Here is a 19,953-nt window from a genome sequence, read left to right as displayed (position 1 = left end):
GGTTTCGTCTTCCACAGTATCTCCACTCCACTCCTTCCACTTTCTTTATAAGACTTTGATTATCCGGCAGGTGCACAATATCCGTCATGTCATAGGGAAAGAGGAAAGAGGAATATGTCGACGAGAAAAGCAGGGTTTGTGAGTTCATGGTGGGACAAAGTCATACCATCAACCTACCAAGCCAGTGCCTCGAAGGCTGTACTGAGAGTTGGTAGATACATTTGCCAGAAATACATTTTTATTTATTTCTCGTTTGGAATATAGATCTAGAGAAAGTGCCTAGGGTTTGTCTCTCTCTCTCTCTCTCTCTCTCTCTCTCTCTCTCTCTCTCTCTCTCTCTCGCGCGCTCTCGCTCTCTCTCTCTCTCTCAGCGGGCTTGCTAAAATACAACTGAAAATGTGCAGATCCTCCATCCCGCCATCAGAAGAGAAAGAAAACACCGCCTCGGTTGTCACCCCAAGACAATTGTGCACTCTCCATTCTCAAGTTCCGCATCTTTTCTGTCAAACAGATCAGACACCAATTTTAGAGTGCAAGCTTCACCAGAGCGTAAGCGTCTCCAATCAATAGGAAACACCCACTTTTGAGTTTCTTCTTCGCTCTCGGTGCACCTGCTTACCTTTCATTTAGCAGTCTCTTGTTGTTATTTCTTCTAATCCATAATTACTGCCACTTCTCTTCAATGTGTCACTCTTCAACCCACCCCCGTCTTTCCAGTGAGGTTGGGACAATTACAGGTCATTGAGAAACCCTCCACTTAAATGACAGTTTGAGGTGATTTGTGTATGCACTGAATTAATCTATAAACATTACCCGTGTGTCCTTGACCATCAGAGAAGCTCCACATCCTCTTTGACTCAGGAATTGGAGCCGCAGCCATGAGGACTGTGGCACTGTGTCATAAAAACGGTATTTTTTATGAAGTAAAGACTAGTGATCATTGTGGAACTGACAGTTTTTTGGAAGCCAACCGTATTTTAAAAGATGTTTGTTACACCCCAATCTGCCTCCTTAGATACAGATACTGTCAAGAAAATCCTTTAGATGTGAGGCAAAAGCCTTCTTATGCATGCAGAGCACGTCTGAGCATGTCTGACAATGTTTTGGGGTAATTGTATGTTATATAGCTGTGACTTTGCTGTCAGATCACAGAGGGAAAATGACAACATTGAAAGTGGACTCTTGTATTAAGAGTGTCCTTATCCCACCTTGAACGCCGCGCTCGCTACAATTCGAGGTCTCTTGAGAACAGTGTCCAGTTAATAACCTTCATCTCCGCTCATTTGTTCACCTGTAGGAAAAGGAACAATGCCAGATATTGTCTGCTCAATCCTTTGTGATGCAGGATGTTTGGAAGCCGAAACAACTGGTTTGGTGTACAAAATCATTTTAGAACAGTGGGTGGTTTGCTTGTTTGCATCTCCAGTTTATCACGTTGCCGAATCCACCTTCTGTCAGAACTCTGTGCTTGAACCCGGAAAAGTTTGTATCAACACAGTTTGGTAGAAAGTATGTCATTTTTTATGTGCTCTTAAAGTTGGACATAAATTTTAATGATCAGTATGGTTCTAGCACCCTGTTGCCTTTAAATCATTCATAATGAAATTAAATTACCAGATGCCTCTGACCTTGTAATATTGTCACTCAGCAAATTAAATTCTCAAATAGGCACTCGGAGACACTTCTGGCCTCTTTAGAGACGTTGCAGCAATGTATAGTCCCAATGTTTGCTTTTTTTTTTTTTATCAATGCAAGTATCATCCAGGCAATTCCACCTATTGGAGCAGTTTCCTGCTTTTAGTCAAAAGTTCAGATTCAGTTAATATTTGCCATGAACATCAGTGTCCTCCTGACCTTTTTCTTTTATGGTTTGACTAAAAGCAGGAAACTGCTCCAATTATTTGCACAATTGGCTGTACCAGCTCATGGAACAAACCCTGGACTGTAGAGATTGCAAGTATGTGGGTATCTTGTTAATGTCAGTAGTTAACAACACAATCTCTTTATTATTTTTGGTCATTTCAAATGATTTGAATTAACTAGAATAGGTGTTGTACATTCAAACACTCCCCTAAGGATGTCGTGCCTGATGATTTTACCCACCAAAAATTGCAAAGGGATTTGCAGCACTTTAAAATAAAGTTGTTTTTTTTTGTTTGGTTGTTTTTTTCTATTAAATTATATATACAATATAAGTCCCACATGCAGAGTCTTGGCATTGTTTTTTTTAAACAACTACCAATGATATTTCCAATGGAGCAGCATGTATGGTGTCGTCTGATTATTCACGTTAGAGCATGTCATGTCCATGTATTGCAACCGCCCACGACAATAAAAGGACCCTATTTTGAATTCATAATAGCACTAGTCATACCATACTTTTCTGAAATCGTGATGGTAAAGACTCATTCAGAAAAAAAAATGCCTATTGAGTCAATATCTTTAGGTGAAACACACTAGCAGGAGGCCCAATGATGAAGGCCATTGCCTTATTTGCTGGGAAATTAGTGCAGTATTTCCAGGTGAAACCACAACTGACACACATTAAGTAACAAATTCTACATAATCCAGTTGTAGTTGTTTTGCCTCCAAAGTGCTTTTGTTCTTAATCCTTAACCTGCTTCAGAGTCAGAATGACTATTGTTATGATTGATATGGCCTCTGCATCTGCAAACAGTGGCTTATTGGCGCATAAAACTCATACAAGTCTTTGTGTGTTATTCGTTTGGACCGCACATTTGTGGCTGACATGTGAATTTAAGATTTATATCCCCTCTCTTTTAGTACTCTTATCTGCCAATGTAGGTCTCCTTAACTGCTCAATAGTCCATATTGTTCACGACCAGGTTGTTAACCACATCTGTCTGCTATCTGGTGCGGAGGCAGGCCGTATATAGTGTGTTTTAGAGCCTTTTGATGAAAACAGATGCCAAAAATGACACTGTGAGAGAAATGAGAATAAACCAAACATGACAGCTAAAGAGCTTTTCATAAGGTTCCTTAAGGAGGAGACAAACTCATTTGTTTGTGCTCCTTTACATCAGTATCCGCCGCCACATTGTAAAGAAAGTTGTTAGACAAGAATATTTAACATAAGAATAAAAAAGTAAGGTGCTTTAATGTAAATGTATCCATGCAAAAAATAACATATTTACGCAACAACAGTTTTGAGCATAGATGCTCCTCTTCAAGGAGTTGCACAGAGGTGCTATGCAAAAAGTCTGTTTCTGAGGCGTCTTCTTCACCTGACAGGTCTGCATATACCCTTCACATTGTCACATTGTTGTCGTATTTTGTCTGACGTGATAAAAAATATTGAAGTCTATTTAAAAAAAAAAAAAAAAAGGCTTATTTTTAAAAGTTTGCATGACAAATCTGAAACCAGAGAACTTCTTGCTGGTGGAAAAATATTTTCTCCTACCATCTTTCCTACCGTCTGTGTATATCATTAATCAGATTTCTGGATGGAAACGTGTTGGAGATCAATAAGGAGTTTCAGCCACACCTGGGCGAGGGAGGCCGCATCCTGGAGATCCGCTCGCCGGACGTCGTGGCCAGTGTGAAGAAGGCAGCCCAGGCCGTGGGCTACACAGAAGGAGCTCTCCTGGCCCTGGCCATCATCATCATCCTCTGCTGCATCCCCGCCATCCTCATCGTCATGGTCACCTACAAACAGTCAGTGCTCTCAGCTTCATACGAACTTGTAATCGATGAATCAATTTGTCAGTAAATCACCAGGGACATACATTTTGTTTAAACATGTCGGTAAACGGTTTACTTTGCAAAGACCAACATTAATTCATTGGAGGAAGTTAGTTGCTTGCATCCTGTGCCCTTCGGTCTCTCACACGGCTGTGCCAGCAAAATCACAGGCGACAGTGTTAAAAGGTGTAATTGTTAAGTACATGGTAGTATTTTTCCATGTGTGTGCGCACCTCGCTTTTTCTCTTGTTTCCCTCTCTCCCATCAGACATGCTGACTGCGCACTCTGCTGGGCTAATCTTCCTGCTCATGCTCTGTGAAAGCAGATTAATTAACACTCATTTGCGGCAAACATCTACAGCCAATTGTGACCGTCACGGCGCATCTTCACGCTACTTAATCACCTATGCCCAACACGCGCACAATAAGCAGGGCTCTCCCTGTCTTCCAAACACGGTCGGTCTCATAGACGCATCGTGGTTGACTAGAAAGAGGAAGGAAGAAAGACGTTTTAAGCATCTTTCAAACTGCCGAAGTAATTGAACTCTTATTTGGCAGCAGCCAGGTTCTTATCCCCATCAAAACGTTGATAAGCTGCAAGTGCTCTGTAAACATTTATGTTTTGGAAATGTTTATTCCCAGCAGATGGGCAGAGTGGTTGTTCTGATCCAAAACGCACAGGCCAGACACGCAGCAGAAAACTGTTGATGGTGACATTAGACGCAACGCGCAAACTGTCGCAGCAGATGGTGCTTTGTTGGCGGTGACACCGCTTTGGTAGAATTTAAATGGTTTACAAAATAATCTCCACGATTTCTGTTTGTCAATACATTTTTTACCCTTTGCCAAATTCAGGAGTGAATGCAATATTCAAAACATCAATTTGTTGACTCATGTGGAATGATTGAATTTTGTTGTGAATAAGTAATGGTGATATGAGGCATGTAAGAGTCACTTACGAGAAAAGCAGGACCCACTTATGCATGTCGCCCTGCGGTCACCACTGACGACTTAATGGCTTCTCGCTGAGCTTAGATATTGCAAAGAAAATGCATGTTTTGGTCTTAGACAGGTAAATATGAATCCGCTGTTGGCCAATAACTAAATATCGTATGGAATTGGATTTTTTTTGTGAACACCATCTCGCCTCAGAATTGTATAACATTACTCATGCCATATTATCTTATTATACATCTTTTTTGTGTTCCCCTCTCTTTTTTCTTGATCCATCCTCTTTCCATTGGAACAAATCTTCTCATCAGGTTCAAAGAGTAAGTAGTTCTTCCTGTTTTACAAGTGATTACGCTTTCATTGAGAGAAGTACAGTTTCTCTGATCTTCATTATTCATCAGCGGTTTAAGGATGAGCTATGACAAATGAAATGCATGCCACCCTTTTCAAATGTCTCGACTGTAATGACTTGAAGCGACACTGATTCATCTTGTAAATTACTAAATCCATGCATGATCTAGCAGCACAGTTACTCCTAATGTGAAAATCTGGAGAATTTCAAAAGAAAAATCAACCCTGAATTCAGAAATGATGCTGATTCAAACAGTGAATCAGGCTCATTATTTATAAGATGTCCTAAGAATGAATTACTTTGTTGTAAAATTCACCTCACTAATTAAATATAGTATGATCTGGAGGAGTAAAACCAGACTTAATAAGTATGTGAGTGACTTTTAAAATGGGCACATAGCTTTGTTGTGTGCCCATTTTGTTTCTTTAAGCAATATTTTTATTTAGTTTTGGCCAGTTTCTGGTGATATGATGAATCTAGTCCAGGAGTTATGATAATAACAGTTCATTAAGCTGTGAAATAATGTATGAGGAAGTGCCACATATATTCCCAAATCCTAAAACATTTTTTTTATTTTGATAGTTTGTTTGAATTTTATTAATAGTTGTTGACTTATTGCTGCAGCACTTTGAGTTTTCTGAGAGTTGTGCACTACAAATCAGTTTGTTTATTCACTCATTGATATTAATCCAAAGATCACAATATGTGGTTTTGATGAAAATTCTCTTACTTGTCTTGAATTAAAACAATTGACTCCTTCAATTAAAAATGCTGTTTTTAGTGCCAACTACAGAGCAACTGTTAATATATTAAAACAAAAAAAATACTTTTAAACAGACTTATGGAGAACGGCAAGGAAATAAAAAAAACATGGCAGTCTATGATTGACATGCTTACAGAAAGTACATCACAACTAACATTAACTGTTGCTAATAATTTCTCGAAAATTCTAGAATTCATTGAACGTTTTTTAGTGCAAGTATTTTTAATAAGTCTCTTGATTTCACATTAAGTATCAAACATCAAAAAGAGATGAGAAAAAAGTTAACTTTACCAATTTCTGTTTTACTATCTCCAACAGTCATTTACGCATGACTGACTCGAGCTGTAGTTTTAATTTTACCCCTACGACTCTGTGGGCTTCCATTTTTTTGCAAAATTGACTTACGAAAACACATAATTAATTCATGCTGGAGGCTTCATACATAAGTGATGTGGCTGGTTTCTTCTTACCTCCATTAAATGTGAGAGAAACAAACTATTTTTTGCTGGTTGATTTTTCTTTGTACGCTTCCCTTTTGAGTCTTTTCTTTTCCGCATGTGAACTAAAGAAACGCATCTCTTGGTGACTGTAAACGTTAACTCTTTGCTCAGGCGACAGGCAGAGTGTGCCAAAACCGCCAGGATTCAGATGGCCCTACCACCAGGAGGGAAAGCAGCTCCAGCGGGTGCTCCCAGTGCTAACCTCTACGAAGAGCTGGGCGACAGCAGCATGTGAGTCACCCTTGTCGCTTTAGTGTCTGTCTGCCCTCCCACACAACCCCGCCAATTGCCAGGAACAGCAGGTACTCTATGCAGCTCTGCAGGTTTCCTTCCTATGAGTTTTACATCCTCACTCGCAGAAAAATACTTTGGACTTGCTCGCTATAGTGCTTCTGGCTTTTTTTTTTTTTTTTACATATATATCAGAAGTTTCAGTTTCTATCCACACTTCTAAAGTGATCACTGGCAGATCTGGGTTTGACCTCGGAAATCTCCCCGCTGCTTCAGGCTTATTAGTATCTGCATCAGTGGATCTCTCTGTTGTTCATCTTTCTAACTATAACCCGTGAATGACATCTGCCAACTACACTGTATACTTCAGCCCAGCTGGCGACTTGCTTTTAGCTTATGTCTGTGTTTCTAATCCAACTGCTTATGCATTTTAGCAAGACCTTCATTTTAAGGTAAGCCTGGGTTGAATTGTATGAAAGTACAGTTACAGAGAAACATAATGAAGTTTGTGCTTAATAACTGTCAGAATTAACCTGAACTACTCAATAGTTCCAGCAGCGCACTAAATTCTTCATGACTTTGACGTTCTTTTTCCTTTGGCCATCAGCGCAGTCAAACTTCACCTTAACTACTGCCGAGAAAGCGTAATGAAATGTTAATGCTAACGGATAAATGAGGCTAAATTGAAACTGCTGCCCTGCTGGTTTGGCAGTTTTGATTTGCGGCGTGTCAAAGCAATACTGCCGCTCGTAGCACAACTGGCGACTCAGATACAGAAACCGGAAGTTTGATGACAGGCTGCAAAGAGCTTTTGCCCAAACATATAGAAGCTTTTTGTTTGTGGGGTCACAAAATCCCTCATGAGCAATGGTTTGAAGTCGACTATAGTCTATTTAACATTGTTTTTCAACATGCAAAAGGAACGAAAGCTGCTGGACTTACACTATAAAACTCGGTGTATAAAATGAGGCATAATTTAATTTGCAGAAAGCTGTATTGTATGCATTCTGCGAACTAATCTGTGCAGTACTTGCACTCATAATATTGCTACACTCTGCACCACATGCAAGTGTATATATTATATATGAACATTATTATTAACACGTCTGACTTTTTATCCTCTATCATTTCTATTCCCTTGTCTCTCTGGATTCAGACTGCAGTAAGTAATCCTTACATGAAGTCTGAATATGAACAATATGACAGGAACAATAATATAAAGTGTAAATATAGCACAAAATGAACCCCCTTGGCTCTCCTCTTCCTTGTTGTGCTTGCTAAGCATAGTCAAAAATATAGTAGATAGGATAGAAGAATGTAGATTTTTGCATTAATTAAAAAAAGAAAAGAGAGAAATGCAGTGCCCTGTGTATAGAAATATCCTCTCTTGCTTGGTAAACTTAGTGAAGGTATAGCAGTTTAAGGGGTTTGGAAAGTTTTGCTAGACTTTCAAACCTTGTGTAACTCATCTACGCCCATGTTGAAGGGGGGCTCCCCTTCTTTAGAAGTAGTGTACTTCAGAAAATATCAATAGAGCTGCCTCCTCTCTTCCCTCCCATTAGACGAGCGTGTCCTTTTGTGTCCTCTTGCCATTATTTTTACATCTCTTCACATCTCTGTGTTGTGACCGACCGTACCAATACAAAGTCCAGCATATTTATAAGCATACAAAAGTTATTTATTCCTACTTTTTTTTTAGCATGGCCCAGAACATTTAAAAAGTAGTCAATATTCGAGTTCCCCCACATTACAATCTGTTGGAGTAAAACATACAAACATAAACAGTGACCCAATATAAAACTTTATGTGCATCAGTCACAACCCAGAGGGTAAAGATTATATAGCTCTGTTGTTTGCGTCCCCCTTTGCTTCATTTATTTCTAAACCAACAAACTGTCACATGTTTCAAGCTTTTTTCTTCTTCTCCATCCCCGTCTTTCACTGGGGCAGGGCTAAAAAGTCTGTCATTAAGGAGGCCGACCACCAGAGGATTCATGGCACCTTTGCCTGTCGCACCATTGCAGCCCGCAGCAACGGAGCTTTGCATGTCAGCTTACCCAGGTCAGAGAGTAACGTGACTTTCTTCTCCGACTTCAACCCGCTCACCACGCACAACCCAGTCTACGAAGACAACAGTCCTCACCGCAGTCCTGATATCTTTGCCCGGGGGATGACTCCGTTTGAGAGGCCGTACTCCTTCTCTCCTCCCCACTCCACCGGGTTGGGATGCACCTGGTCGATGCCTGCTCGCCTTCACGGCGAGCTGCCAAAGAGGCAAAGCCTCATGGACCCAGCCGACTGGGAGCTTCAGATACTCGAAACAGCCGTGAGAGGAAGGCAGAGGCTGGACAGTGCCGACACGCTTGACCTGAGAGGCAGCACGGAGACCAAGTTGTCAGTTCGCGAGCAGGCCAAGCAGTTTGAGCAACAGGCCCTCCAGGAACAAACCCTCAAGCGAAACAGAGGCTCTTTAGGATCTCTCTCTTCCATCCTTCTCAGGGACCGAGACAGTGTTGACACCCTGGAGCTGACCTCAGAAGCCCTTCTTTCTCTTCTGGATTTTTCGTACAGCCCCACATCTGTGGGCAGGGACGTGCCTCCCAGCGAAATATTCACTCAGGGAGATGACTCATGGCCCCCGGCAAGCCAGAGACTGACTCCACCTGTTCTCCGGAAGTTTAGCTCCAGCATCTCAAGCTACATGACTCTTCAGCCCTGTCAGATCACTGTGGAGATTATACCAGACCCACCCGAGAATCCACCGCCGAGCCCGCCACAGCGGCGGCCACAGCCGCCACCCCCGCCCACTTCTCCTCCCCCCAGCCCTCCTCCTTCTCCTCCCTTGCTCTCCTACTTTCATGAGCAATCCACTCCTCACTCCTGTCCTCCTCACTCCCCTCCTCCTCCTCCTCCTCCTCCTCCTCCTCCTCCTCCTCCTCCGCCTCCTCCCCCTCCTCCGGTCAATACACTGGTTGTTCCTCCACCGCCACCACCCCTCCCTCCCCCGCTCTCACCTGCTACCAGTCTAACGCGTCCCGTTGTCCAGTTCGTCCCAGCCTCTTTGCCACCCGTGTCCTCGCTCCGTCCCGTCTCTGAACGGAAACACCCCGCTCCTCCTGTCCAGTCCCAAGCCGAAGTCGGGACAAAGAAGGAGCTCAAGGGAATCCTGAAAAACATCCAGAACTTAGCCGAGATAGAAAGGTCTGTTGCCAATCTGTACAGCCAAGTAGACAAAAACTGCAAGGTGCCCAAGTTTAACAAGAAGCCACAAGTGACTGAGGAATCGGAGAATGCTAGCAAACAGCAAGACTCTGATCCCGGCGATGAGCAGAGCATGCCAAAGATAATCAACTCCAGCTCTGCGGTCCAAATCAATTCATCAACAAGTATGAACTGTGCTGAAAATGGAACGAGTCAACCAAACATGGCAGCAGACGTTCTGCAGACGAGCCAATTGAACTCGGACAGCCCGAAGACGGCAGACTCCAGTGAACATGTTTCCTCTCAGTCTACAGTCTTCTGACTTTTTCTTTCACTCCAAGTCTTCATTATTTTCATTTTCACATCGCCATGCCTGTTTTCTGTTGTTTCTAATTTTTTGTTGCACAGTTAGAATGTCATATATGCTTCAGTGCTGAATATGCAGGTTTATGCGAGCAAAGAAAAATGCTTTTTTAACTAAATACTAAGTGGGATTCGAATTGTAGAGCCTCCAGCCAAAGAACTGTACACAGGTCTGCCACACTGTCTGTATAATATGCTTGAATGCTTGCATTAGAACAAAAAAAAAGTGTTTACATATACAGTATGAGTTTGTGTCTGTCCTATGTTCAATTTTTAATCGTCTGGTGTACAGTGACATTTTTGATTGTGTTGAATATGACCCAGATCAATTCATCCTGTTAAACATATGGGGCTTTTTTCCAGTCAAAAATTCTATAGTACACTCAAGATTGATTAAATTATACAAAATACCTGGAAATTTTAAATCCCTCATGCCTCGAGTCAATTTCCTAAACCTTGCGCTGGCTGCATATGAAAACTTTGGATGCAGTTGCTCCATGCAGAATCTAAATTAGATGAAAGGAAAAGAAAAACATTAGAAATTGAGATGGGTTTTTTTGCCAATGAAGGAAATTACCATAACTGTTTTATTCCCAATTTCCCAAAGGTATGCAAATGTGTGAAACAAGCTTCCGAGGATGATCACATACTTGTTGATGAAACATATTCAGAGAGTTATTGCAGTGACTTTCACTCCTCTAAAACATTGCAGTTTTTTTTTTTTTTTTTAGGTGTGTTTCACGGAGATATAAAATGCAAAAAAGGTGTTTGATACAGTAAAATGCAATGCACCTCCTGAGCAGGGAACAGCAGCGGGAACACACAGCAACAATGTGGGATAACACAACCTAAAGCAAAAATTTATAAAAATGAATATATAAAGGATAATATACTAAAAGTAATCTGCATGAACTCCTTTTATTAAAACAAGCTGCCAGACGTGTCCATGTAAAAGCTTCTCCTTACGCTGGTTGGAGCGTCAGCAATTAAAAGCAGGCCTCAGCTGGACTCCCTGCAGGCTGCTGTTGAATGAGGAGAACCGACCTCTGGGGGACCTGTCTATTCACATGTCTACAGAGATCCTCTCAGCATGATAAAGTAGTCGCTGTGATATTCGTCTGCACACTGGAAAAGGCTAATTAGAGAACCAATCAATCGTTAACCAGGGCTGCTGCCTGTGGGACTGTCAACCACCGTTAGCCTCTCCTTCTCTTTTCCATCCCTCTGACCTTCTCCCAGTGCTTCTTTTTCTCTCTCTCTCTCTCTCTCTTCCGGTAGTTAGTTCTAATACCTTCCAATCCTTGGTCTCCTCTGGTTAATCTTTCTTTGTGGTCCTCATGAGATTCCATTACCTTCTTTAGACTCATTGCCATGCGGCCTCTGTCGCCCCTCTCTTCTCCACTTCAGTGCTCGGGGTTTTTTTTTTTCACTTTCGCTCCTGGCTGGCTTCTCTCCACCGTATCCTTCACGTGTTTTGTTTCACCCTTCATGCCCTAAGGCAAATGGTCTTAGCATACCTCACTTCCAGAGCAATACAATGTTTGATTCATCACATGTTCCCCTGATGGGCAGATCGAAGACCTGCTAATTCTGTATTCCATGTTCACAACATGGGGTAATCTTTTTTGTAAAGAGGGGAGCAGCTCGCATGCTGTTTCTTTCAAACAGAGAAGTAGAAAGCCTTTATGGAGGATATTCCTTGTATTCCATTTTGACTCTGTTAAAATAAACGAATAATTGAAAACAATGACGTGAAGAAAACAATATTAATAAGTAGTATGATAAACCTCAGAAAAACATCCAAAGTTTTAAAAGTTAAAATTGAAGTCGAGATTAAAATTATGCCCCAAGCAGAAAACTCAGGTAATCAGATCACAGCACAAGTACACTTAAAGATTCAATCCAATTGAAATCCATGTGCACAAAAATCGTTTTTTAAAGCTTTGTGTGCTGTTTTATAAAATATTTACTCTCATTTGGGGATGTGCGGCTTTATTACTGAAAGTTAGATAATAAACGTTTTGGCACATTTGTACGAAATCTAAATTATTTAACTTGAAAAGGAATCCAAGCCTTGTTTCCGAAAATGACAAAAACAACAAAAAAAATCCATTAAAGGATGTAAAACCCTGACAGCAACCCTACATAAAGAAAAACAAATTCAGGTTTGTTTTGGGGTGTCCAGACCAAAGCATAGAATGTGTCTATTAGGAAGCTACAGTAGCAGGATGTATTACATTTGTTTAGCACTATGTGTCTGTGAAGCTACGCTAAAAAGCCCCATAGGAAGACGAGTGCTACTAGCGTTTCTCTCAGCATGTTCATCATCACCTGGTTTTTGCCATAATGAGCAAACTTTGTTTTGTTGGTGTGTTTATGGCAGCAGGGCCATTTCTTTCGGTATTTTCATATATATATCCTTGTAAAATATAAAGTGAATAACTTACTCAGCCCGAACCTCCCTGCTGTTACACACTGAGCTCTGCAGTAGTACCTTACATCTTTATCTTCCACATTTCTTCATCGCACCTCCACTGCCAAGTCCTCTCCTCTACAAACTTCCTATGGCTACTGTCCACGCTGCCATTTTTCTTGATGTTGCATGAAGCAGCAGTAGCCGGCAGCCAAGCCAACAGGTCATCCATCAGATCCCTCTCCCATCATCCTCTCTGCCCGGGAGGTGTGGCGTATGGCTTTGCCCCGTCCCCTGGTCCTTGCCCATAATAACAGATTACAGCTCTCCAGAGGAATCCCACATCATTGCTTGGCTATATATCTGAGTGTGTGAAAGTTGTCATTATTTATGGGCGCAGACAGGTTACAGTTGTACGCTTGTGAACCTGGAGGTTTCAGCCGGGCGGCTCCATTACCCGCCGTTTCTCATTGACTTGCACTGATGGCGTTGTAGGAGCACTGTTGTCCTCGGGAATAGCTCGGAGTTGTTGTTCTTCTTAATGTGTTTGATGAATTAAATTTTAAAGTTACTCACTTCAATTCAGCCCCGCCTGACAAAGCGCTGCTCTCTGTGGAGACAACCAAAGATGATTGCGTTACCTTCCTTTCAGTCAGCCCTTAATCACAATTTCTTTTTGATACCAGCTGGTAGATACACTTGATATGACTCTATAAACACTGACTTTTTTCATTTCCCAATCTTTCCAGCCTCTTCGACATTTGCATTTGTTGTATCTTTGTTTTGTTTTTTTCTTCCTGTTTGGATGAGATAACCAGGGGAAAAAACAGCCTACGCCAGCGTGATAACATTGTACCCTTAGGCACCCTTTTTAAAACCAAACAATATCTGCAACTCTGTAATTTAACACGTGAAAATGCACAGTAAGTAAAGCTGCAATTTCCTCACTGGTCAGCAGAATGTAGACAAACTAGTCCAGTAGACTTCACATTTCATACATCTGAAAGCACATGAATTATTGCTGTCAATCCATATTCATTGTTTGTCTTGTTTCCTCCTTTCTGCGACACACAGGAGGCGAGGCAGACCGGTAAGCATTCCTGCTCTTGTGCTTCTATCTTATTGTTGTGCCAAGACATTTTGTCACCGAAGGCACTTTGAGGCAGCTTATATCCCATTATTCTTATCTGTGATTCACTTGATGGAAAACACTGAATGAGATTAAGATGAGATCCCGTTGATAGAACTTCTAACACTGACATCACAGTTTAGGTTTGATTTGAAAGTTTGATGCATTCGCCAATGTCCCGGTCCAGTATCAGATAAGCCTGTTTGAAAGAATTTTTCTCATCTGTTGAGGGAAAATGTAATCAGGGACCAAATGAAGTCACTCTGTTAAACAATGTTTGACTTTAAAAGCTTTTCATCGCTTTGAAAATGAACTGTGAACACGCAGTTGTACGTAGAATGTGTTATTTTTACTTTTCCATGGCACGCTTTGCATGCTATCCTCTTCTTTCTTGCTTTCTTTTCCCTTTCAATGTTTCCGTCTTTTCCCACAATTTACGTTAATATATAACCACAGTGCAATTTGTGAAGATACCACTAAAGTTTAACTACTACAGGAATAGGCCTACGTGTAAATTCATATAGCCAATTTGGAGTTTTATTGTAGAAACCTTTGACTTGAATGGTTCAAATATTGCATTTCATTGGCCAAATAAATCCCAACAACCATTACAAAAGTATATCCTTAAATGTGAAATTCTTCAGGATGTCTGACTTTAACTAAAATGTGTTGTTTAGTGTAAAACATAATAGATACAGCATGAGATCTTAGACTTGTGTAAGATTCACCCTTGATGTGTGGGAGTTGCCATCCCTGCTTTACTTACATCGGACTGTGCATTTATTCTATGTTTACTGTAGTCTGCTGGTGAAGTAGCTTTAATCACTAAGAGAGGGGCATAGATTTTATCCCTTGCTGCTATAAAAAGAATTTTGCATGTGGAGGCTGGGGCTTGATCCCTCCTGGCAAATCGCACCATGGTTATAACATAAACCAAATATTGAATGTTGGAGATAACAGCATTTTCTGGCATTAAATGAGACATGAAACAGCCACACTTCTGTATGTCTGTGTCTCTCTTGACCCCCTCTTCCTTCTATTGCCTTATCCCTCTTCTGTACTAATCTTTGGCAGCAACAGCAACTGCTGAGGCCATCTCTTCTGAGACCTGAGGTAGAAACCCTGCTTTTCTTAATTCACAGGGAATGTAGTCATTCCTCCTGTACACACTCCCTTGTGCTGCTGTTGCTGCTCTTCTGCCGTCCATCTCTCGAGTTGTGCTGAGCAATTTCTCTGTTTCCCTCTTTGAAATGCAGGAACTCTCCATGGAGTCAGGTATCGACCCGGGCCAGGACTACTACACACAGGACTACTATAATTATGACCAAGGGTGAGCATGCAGCCTGCTAACCAACTCATCTCTCATCACTCTTAGTCTAATCCATGAAATTGATCTTTTATCGGTCTCATTTGAAGTTTTAAAAAAATGACATCATTAGGACTTATTTATCATGACCTTGCCCTCCAGCCCTGAGAGTTTAGGTCCTTGGGGGATGAGTAGCATTTCAGAGAAATTCAGAATAAAACGATGAGCATAGCTTATCATCCCCCTCGAGCCTGACGCACTATCCAAGCATTTACCCCCGCTACTCCCGTCTGTTACGAGATCAATTATGCTGCCGAGAGTCAGGCACCTGCAAGTCTGAAAGCCTTTCCCTTAGCTTAATGGAGAGAGGGTGTTAGGACTGGTGTGTTACATCGCCCATATGGTCTAAAGAGGAAAAACATGCAACTCAAAGCCATAACAGCTGCTGCAAAATTGTTATTCATTAAATGCTCCTGTTCCGTTGCAGGTGACTTGCACCGCTCTGGGGAATTACGCTGCAAGTTTATCATTATGAGCAGAAGCTTTTGCTCCTTACAGGCTTATATCAGTGAAAGGAATCCCAACAAAACGGCATTAAACTATCCTCAGTCACATTATATGTTGTAATTGCCTCTTAACTACTAAAGTCTACCTTACAAGTCACCTTTACTCACTCTGATTACTGTATGTGAATAACTCTGGCCTTCATGTGTGGCAAGCTGTAATTACATTTTAATGATATGTCACAAACTTCAGAGCTAAAAGCTGCTTGTGCCAGTGAGTGTACCATTGATACGACTCAATGCTTTTGATCTTTGTCTGTTTGTGACGAGGGGCAAACTTTACCAGCGGTTAAGCTTTTAATCCAGCAGTCACCAGACCGTGTGATTCCTATAGCAGCTCCCATATGTTCAGAAAGTGAGACAGACAAAAACTACAGCTGGTCTTTTCAACCTTGGCCATATCTCCACTTCAGTATCGTAGAATTAAAAAAAAAGGAATATACATCTTAACTGTCTCTACTATGTAAGTCAGGCTATTTCCATTGCATTAAGCCACATAACATGAATCGAATTTTAATGTATATAGAAATATATATTAAGTATAAACGGTTCTACTTTGTGCATTTAAAATACCTAAACGTTATTTGACATTAAATAAGATGTGCAGCTGTGCATTTATTCTTTATGGTATTTGATGTTGAACGTGGTTAAATACTATCATTTAAAATTTGCGTGAAGCAGATAATTATGTTATTGAACAGTAAGTCAAGTTTGAATGATTTAAGAAACGTATAAAAGTATCCAAAGATACATTTTAGAGATATAAAACATTGTTAGGTCTGTTCTCAGACAGCAGCGACACGTCTGCTAATGGTGCTGAAATTGAAAATGTCAACAACAAATAGCTGAAAAAATACATTAGTAGGTTGTTATCAACTATAAAAAATAATCTGCACCTTTGTGTAACTAACAATTATTGTTCACCACCTTTTTCATGATGATGCAATATTACTTATTTGTGAACACACTATCCTCTTATTAAAGTGTCATTAAAAACTTCCTTGTGCATAGTTATGCCTCCAGATGGGGGCATAACTTGAACTTTTCATCTTCCCCTGAATATAGACAAAAGTGTACCTCTTTATCAAATTATTATTATTGAGGAAATGTGTTGTTCTGCAGATCATGGCCTCCAGAAAAAACAACAACTTACAGAGCACTAGCCCATTTACTTTTAAGCGATATAACAATCCAAACAGCTCAGTTAAAAACATTCTCAAAATGTAAACTAGATAAAATTGTTATACTATCTTATCCCAGAACCTAGAACTACACAAACAAGTCTTGCTGCCAATTTCAGCAAAATAACCCAAAAAAACATGTTTTATGTTAGGTATTTTTAACAAGGCGTTTTTTTTTTTTATCAGTTAGAGTTTGTGTTCTTGAAATTTAATAGGCTCTCTTGATGAAGGCTGTCAAATTAATGTCACTCTATTTATTTTTGAAACAATTTTGCTCTCCACTTTTTTCCACTTCAATAAATTCATCCTAAATTGAAAATCAACTTGGAGATGACAATGAAGATACAGCAATAAATGTGACCAGCTTGATGCAATCTGGGGAGATCCAGAAGGAGTAATTAAATGTAGTGAGAAAAACAAGACTAAATACACCCAAAACAGGCTCTTTATGTACTTGAAAATGTCCCATTGTAATGTGCCCCCTGAAGTGAACATTCTGGATTGCTTCTTTAAAACAGTGCAGCAGTTTAAGGGTTAAATAACCTTTCAGTCTACCTAGTGAATCAGGAGTGTATCGACTGTACTGTCAGTCTTGTCCTCCATGCAGATTATTAACGTCCCGCCGTGTCCACACTGAATGTTGAGCATCACTATGTTAAATCATAGAAGGCATTTTTTGGGGGGGCTTTTTTTAGAGTGCAGATTCTATATGGAAATGTCTTTTAAGGTAAAATCTCTTCCAAAGTCATCTGTTTGACCTGAGAGGTGAATGTAGTAGACAAAAATTGTAATTGCCGTTTCATTTCACCTGTCTTTTGTGCATCTTTCTCTCAGGTATGACTTTCCACAGTATGGCAGTCGGCGGCGGCTGATTACTCCCATGTATGATGAATATGGAGAGGTGATCATGGAAGATGATGGGTATTACTACAGTCCACATGGACCTGAGGTATTATCATACCTTGATGTCAAACTGTTGCTTTGAATAAGTTGTGTCCAATGCATCCTTGAAACAGCAATGTCAAACCAATGTGTATCTGTCTTCAAAAATGTTTGCTATATGAACTGTGACTGTCTTAGGGCCGTGGCAGAGGCCGTGGTGGCATGCGAGGTAGAGGTCCATCGAAGAGGGTTGGGTTTAGAGACCTCCCACCAGAGGATGAAATTGAAGAAGCTGAGCCAGCAGAGGACGGCGAGCCTTCGAAGGCTGCCAAGAGGCTGAAGTCTGTCATGAAACTCAGCAAACTTCTGGCGGCCAGCAAGGGAGAAATGCCATCTGATGCTGGTCCTGGCCAATCTGCATGGAAGAAAGCCAAGATGTTCAAGATGTTTGGCGCCGGGAAAAAGGACAAAGATTACGCTAAGCTGATGTCAGCTCGCCGCATTGACAGCCAGGAGAGTCTGACTGATGGACCAGCACTTACCGGTCCAATAGACAGCAAGTCTGTTGCACGAAGCCGACTTGGAAAGGTCTTTAGAAAGATCAACTTGAGCAACAAGTTGCAGATACGGAGAAAGTCCCAAAGTAGTGTGAGTCGTAGCTCGGCCACTGGCAGCGAACGAGATGAGGAGGCCTCGCAGGCGGCCAGTGAGGATGACAAGAAATCTAAAGTTTCTATTAGTGTAACAGAAAGTGAACCAGAAGCAGGTGTGAGCGGGAGCAGTAAGGAGAAAGACTCTGACGAGGAGTCCTCAGAGAAAAGCAGTGTTGAGCATCTTAAAGTCGATTTAGACCGGGACGACACAAATGAAAGCACTGTTGACTCGGAGGAAGAGCCTGAGGAGGAGCCAGGAGATTCTGATGAGGAAAGCAAGTCGAAATCTGAAGAAGACACAGAGAAGGAGTCCGGTACTGAACAAGAATCTGACTCAGAGAAAGAGTCGGAGTCGGAAAAGTCATCAGGTACAGGAAAGGAGAGCGGGTCAGAGGAGTCCAAATCTGAGAAGGAAACAGAATCGGGCTCAGCTACAGAGAAGGAAACGAGCACAGAAAAGGGTTCAGGAACAGAGAGAGACTCTGATGAAGAATCTGAGGAGGAAGAGGCTTCAGGCAGCACAAGAGAAAGTGGGTCTTCTGCTCGCTCTTCGATGAGATCGTCTGCTACTGCAGCCAGCAAGGGGAGCAGTGCAGCAAGTGGTAGTGGTAGTGGTAGTGGAAGTGGTAGTGGTAGTGGTAGTGGTAGTGGTAGTGGTAGTGGTAGTGGTAGTGGTAGTGGTAGTGGAAGTGGTAGTGGTAGTGGAAGTGGTAGTGGAAGTGGTAGTGGAAGTGGAAGTGGAAGTGGTAGTGGTAGTGGTAGTGGAAGTGGAAGTGGAAGTGGTAGTGGTAGTGGAAGTATCAGTGGTAGTGGGACGAGAGGAAGTGAAAGTGCCAGTGAGAATGGCAGTGGGACCGCTACCAGTGCCGCATCTGAATCTGGCTCAAGTGTTAGGTCATCTCAGAGAACCAGGTCATCAGCAGTAATCTCAGAGAAGTCCAGTGAAGAACTCAGTGAGGCTGAATCGGGGACTGGGACCGCCAGTGAGACCGAAGCTGAGTCAGGGTCAGGAACTGAAGACTCTTCATCTCTCAAGTCGAGTCAGAGGAAAATGTCTGGCTCAGATGTCACTGGGGGGTCTTCAGTAGGCAGTCAGATGACAGACCAGAGTTCATTGGGGAGCGAGGAAAGTTCTGCTGGTTCCCGTACCACCAGGGGCAGCCGCGGTTCCCAAAAGTCACGCTTGAGCCGCGGATCTGAGGCCACAATCACTGAGGAAAGTGAAGAAGAGGAAGGAGAATCTGAGACAGCTGACGAGAGCACAGAGTCCTCCAGTGAACTCAGTGATGATGCATCGTCAAGAAAGTCCAGCGTGGCATCAGGAGAACCCGGACCATCGGCCCCCTACACTAGTCCCCCTTACAGTTCTGAAGTAAGAAGCATTGGAAACACCTCTGAAGAGACGTACGGAGGACTGTCCCCCATCACCGAGGTGGACGAGGACGCCATCTCTTCTGACAAATCATCTGGATCGAAAAGCTCGGCAGAAACCGAAGAGACATCGGATGCTGGATCAGAGTCTGAAGGAAACTCAACCTCCTTCTAGAGATATATTGTCCATCATGAAGTAAGACTGAACGAAATCCACTGTCCTTGCATGGGAGTGAAGAAATATTACCTCTCGAGTTTTTCAAACCTGCATTTTTCCATCATTTCCCTTCAGCAAGAAAACTTTGAAAGTTCCCTGAATCTGACTCTCTTCTTGACATCTTTGACTTATTCTACTGTTTGGATTGATTTTTCCAGTGTCCAGCATTTTGCTT

General features: G+C 41.8%; 1 protein-coding gene across 1 annotated transcript in view; it reads left to right on the top strand.

The window, feature by feature from the left end:
* The window catches only part of LOC308121282 (protocadherin-15-like), a gene marked incomplete at both ends in the record, with an annotated part of 142,274 nt that extends 122,538 nt beyond the window's left edge, over positions 1–19,736 (top strand). The window contains 7 exons of the mRNA XM_080482446.1: positions 3,457–3,675; positions 6,380–6,499; positions 14,664–14,718; positions 14,862–14,935; positions 17,490–17,604; positions 17,736–18,828; positions 19,012–19,736. Coding sequence (XP_080338572.1) covers positions 3,457–3,675; positions 6,380–6,499; positions 14,664–14,718; positions 14,862–14,935; positions 17,490–17,604; positions 17,736–18,828; positions 19,012–19,736 — 2,401 coding nt within the window. The remainder of the gene's footprint in view (positions 1–3,456; positions 3,676–6,379; positions 6,500–14,663; positions 14,719–14,861; positions 14,936–17,489; positions 17,605–17,735; positions 18,829–19,011) is intronic.
* Positions 19,737–19,953: the final 217 nt, after the last annotated feature.

The sequence above is a fragment of the Lipophrys pholis genome, assembly GCF_963383615.2.
Source record: "Lipophrys pholis genome assembly, chromosome: 15".
Lineage (NCBI taxonomy): Eukaryota > Metazoa > Chordata > Actinopteri > Blenniiformes > Blenniidae > Lipophrys > Lipophrys pholis.
The sequence above is the reverse complement of the archived record's forward strand: the minus strand, read 5'-3'. Positions and strand labels throughout refer to the sequence as shown.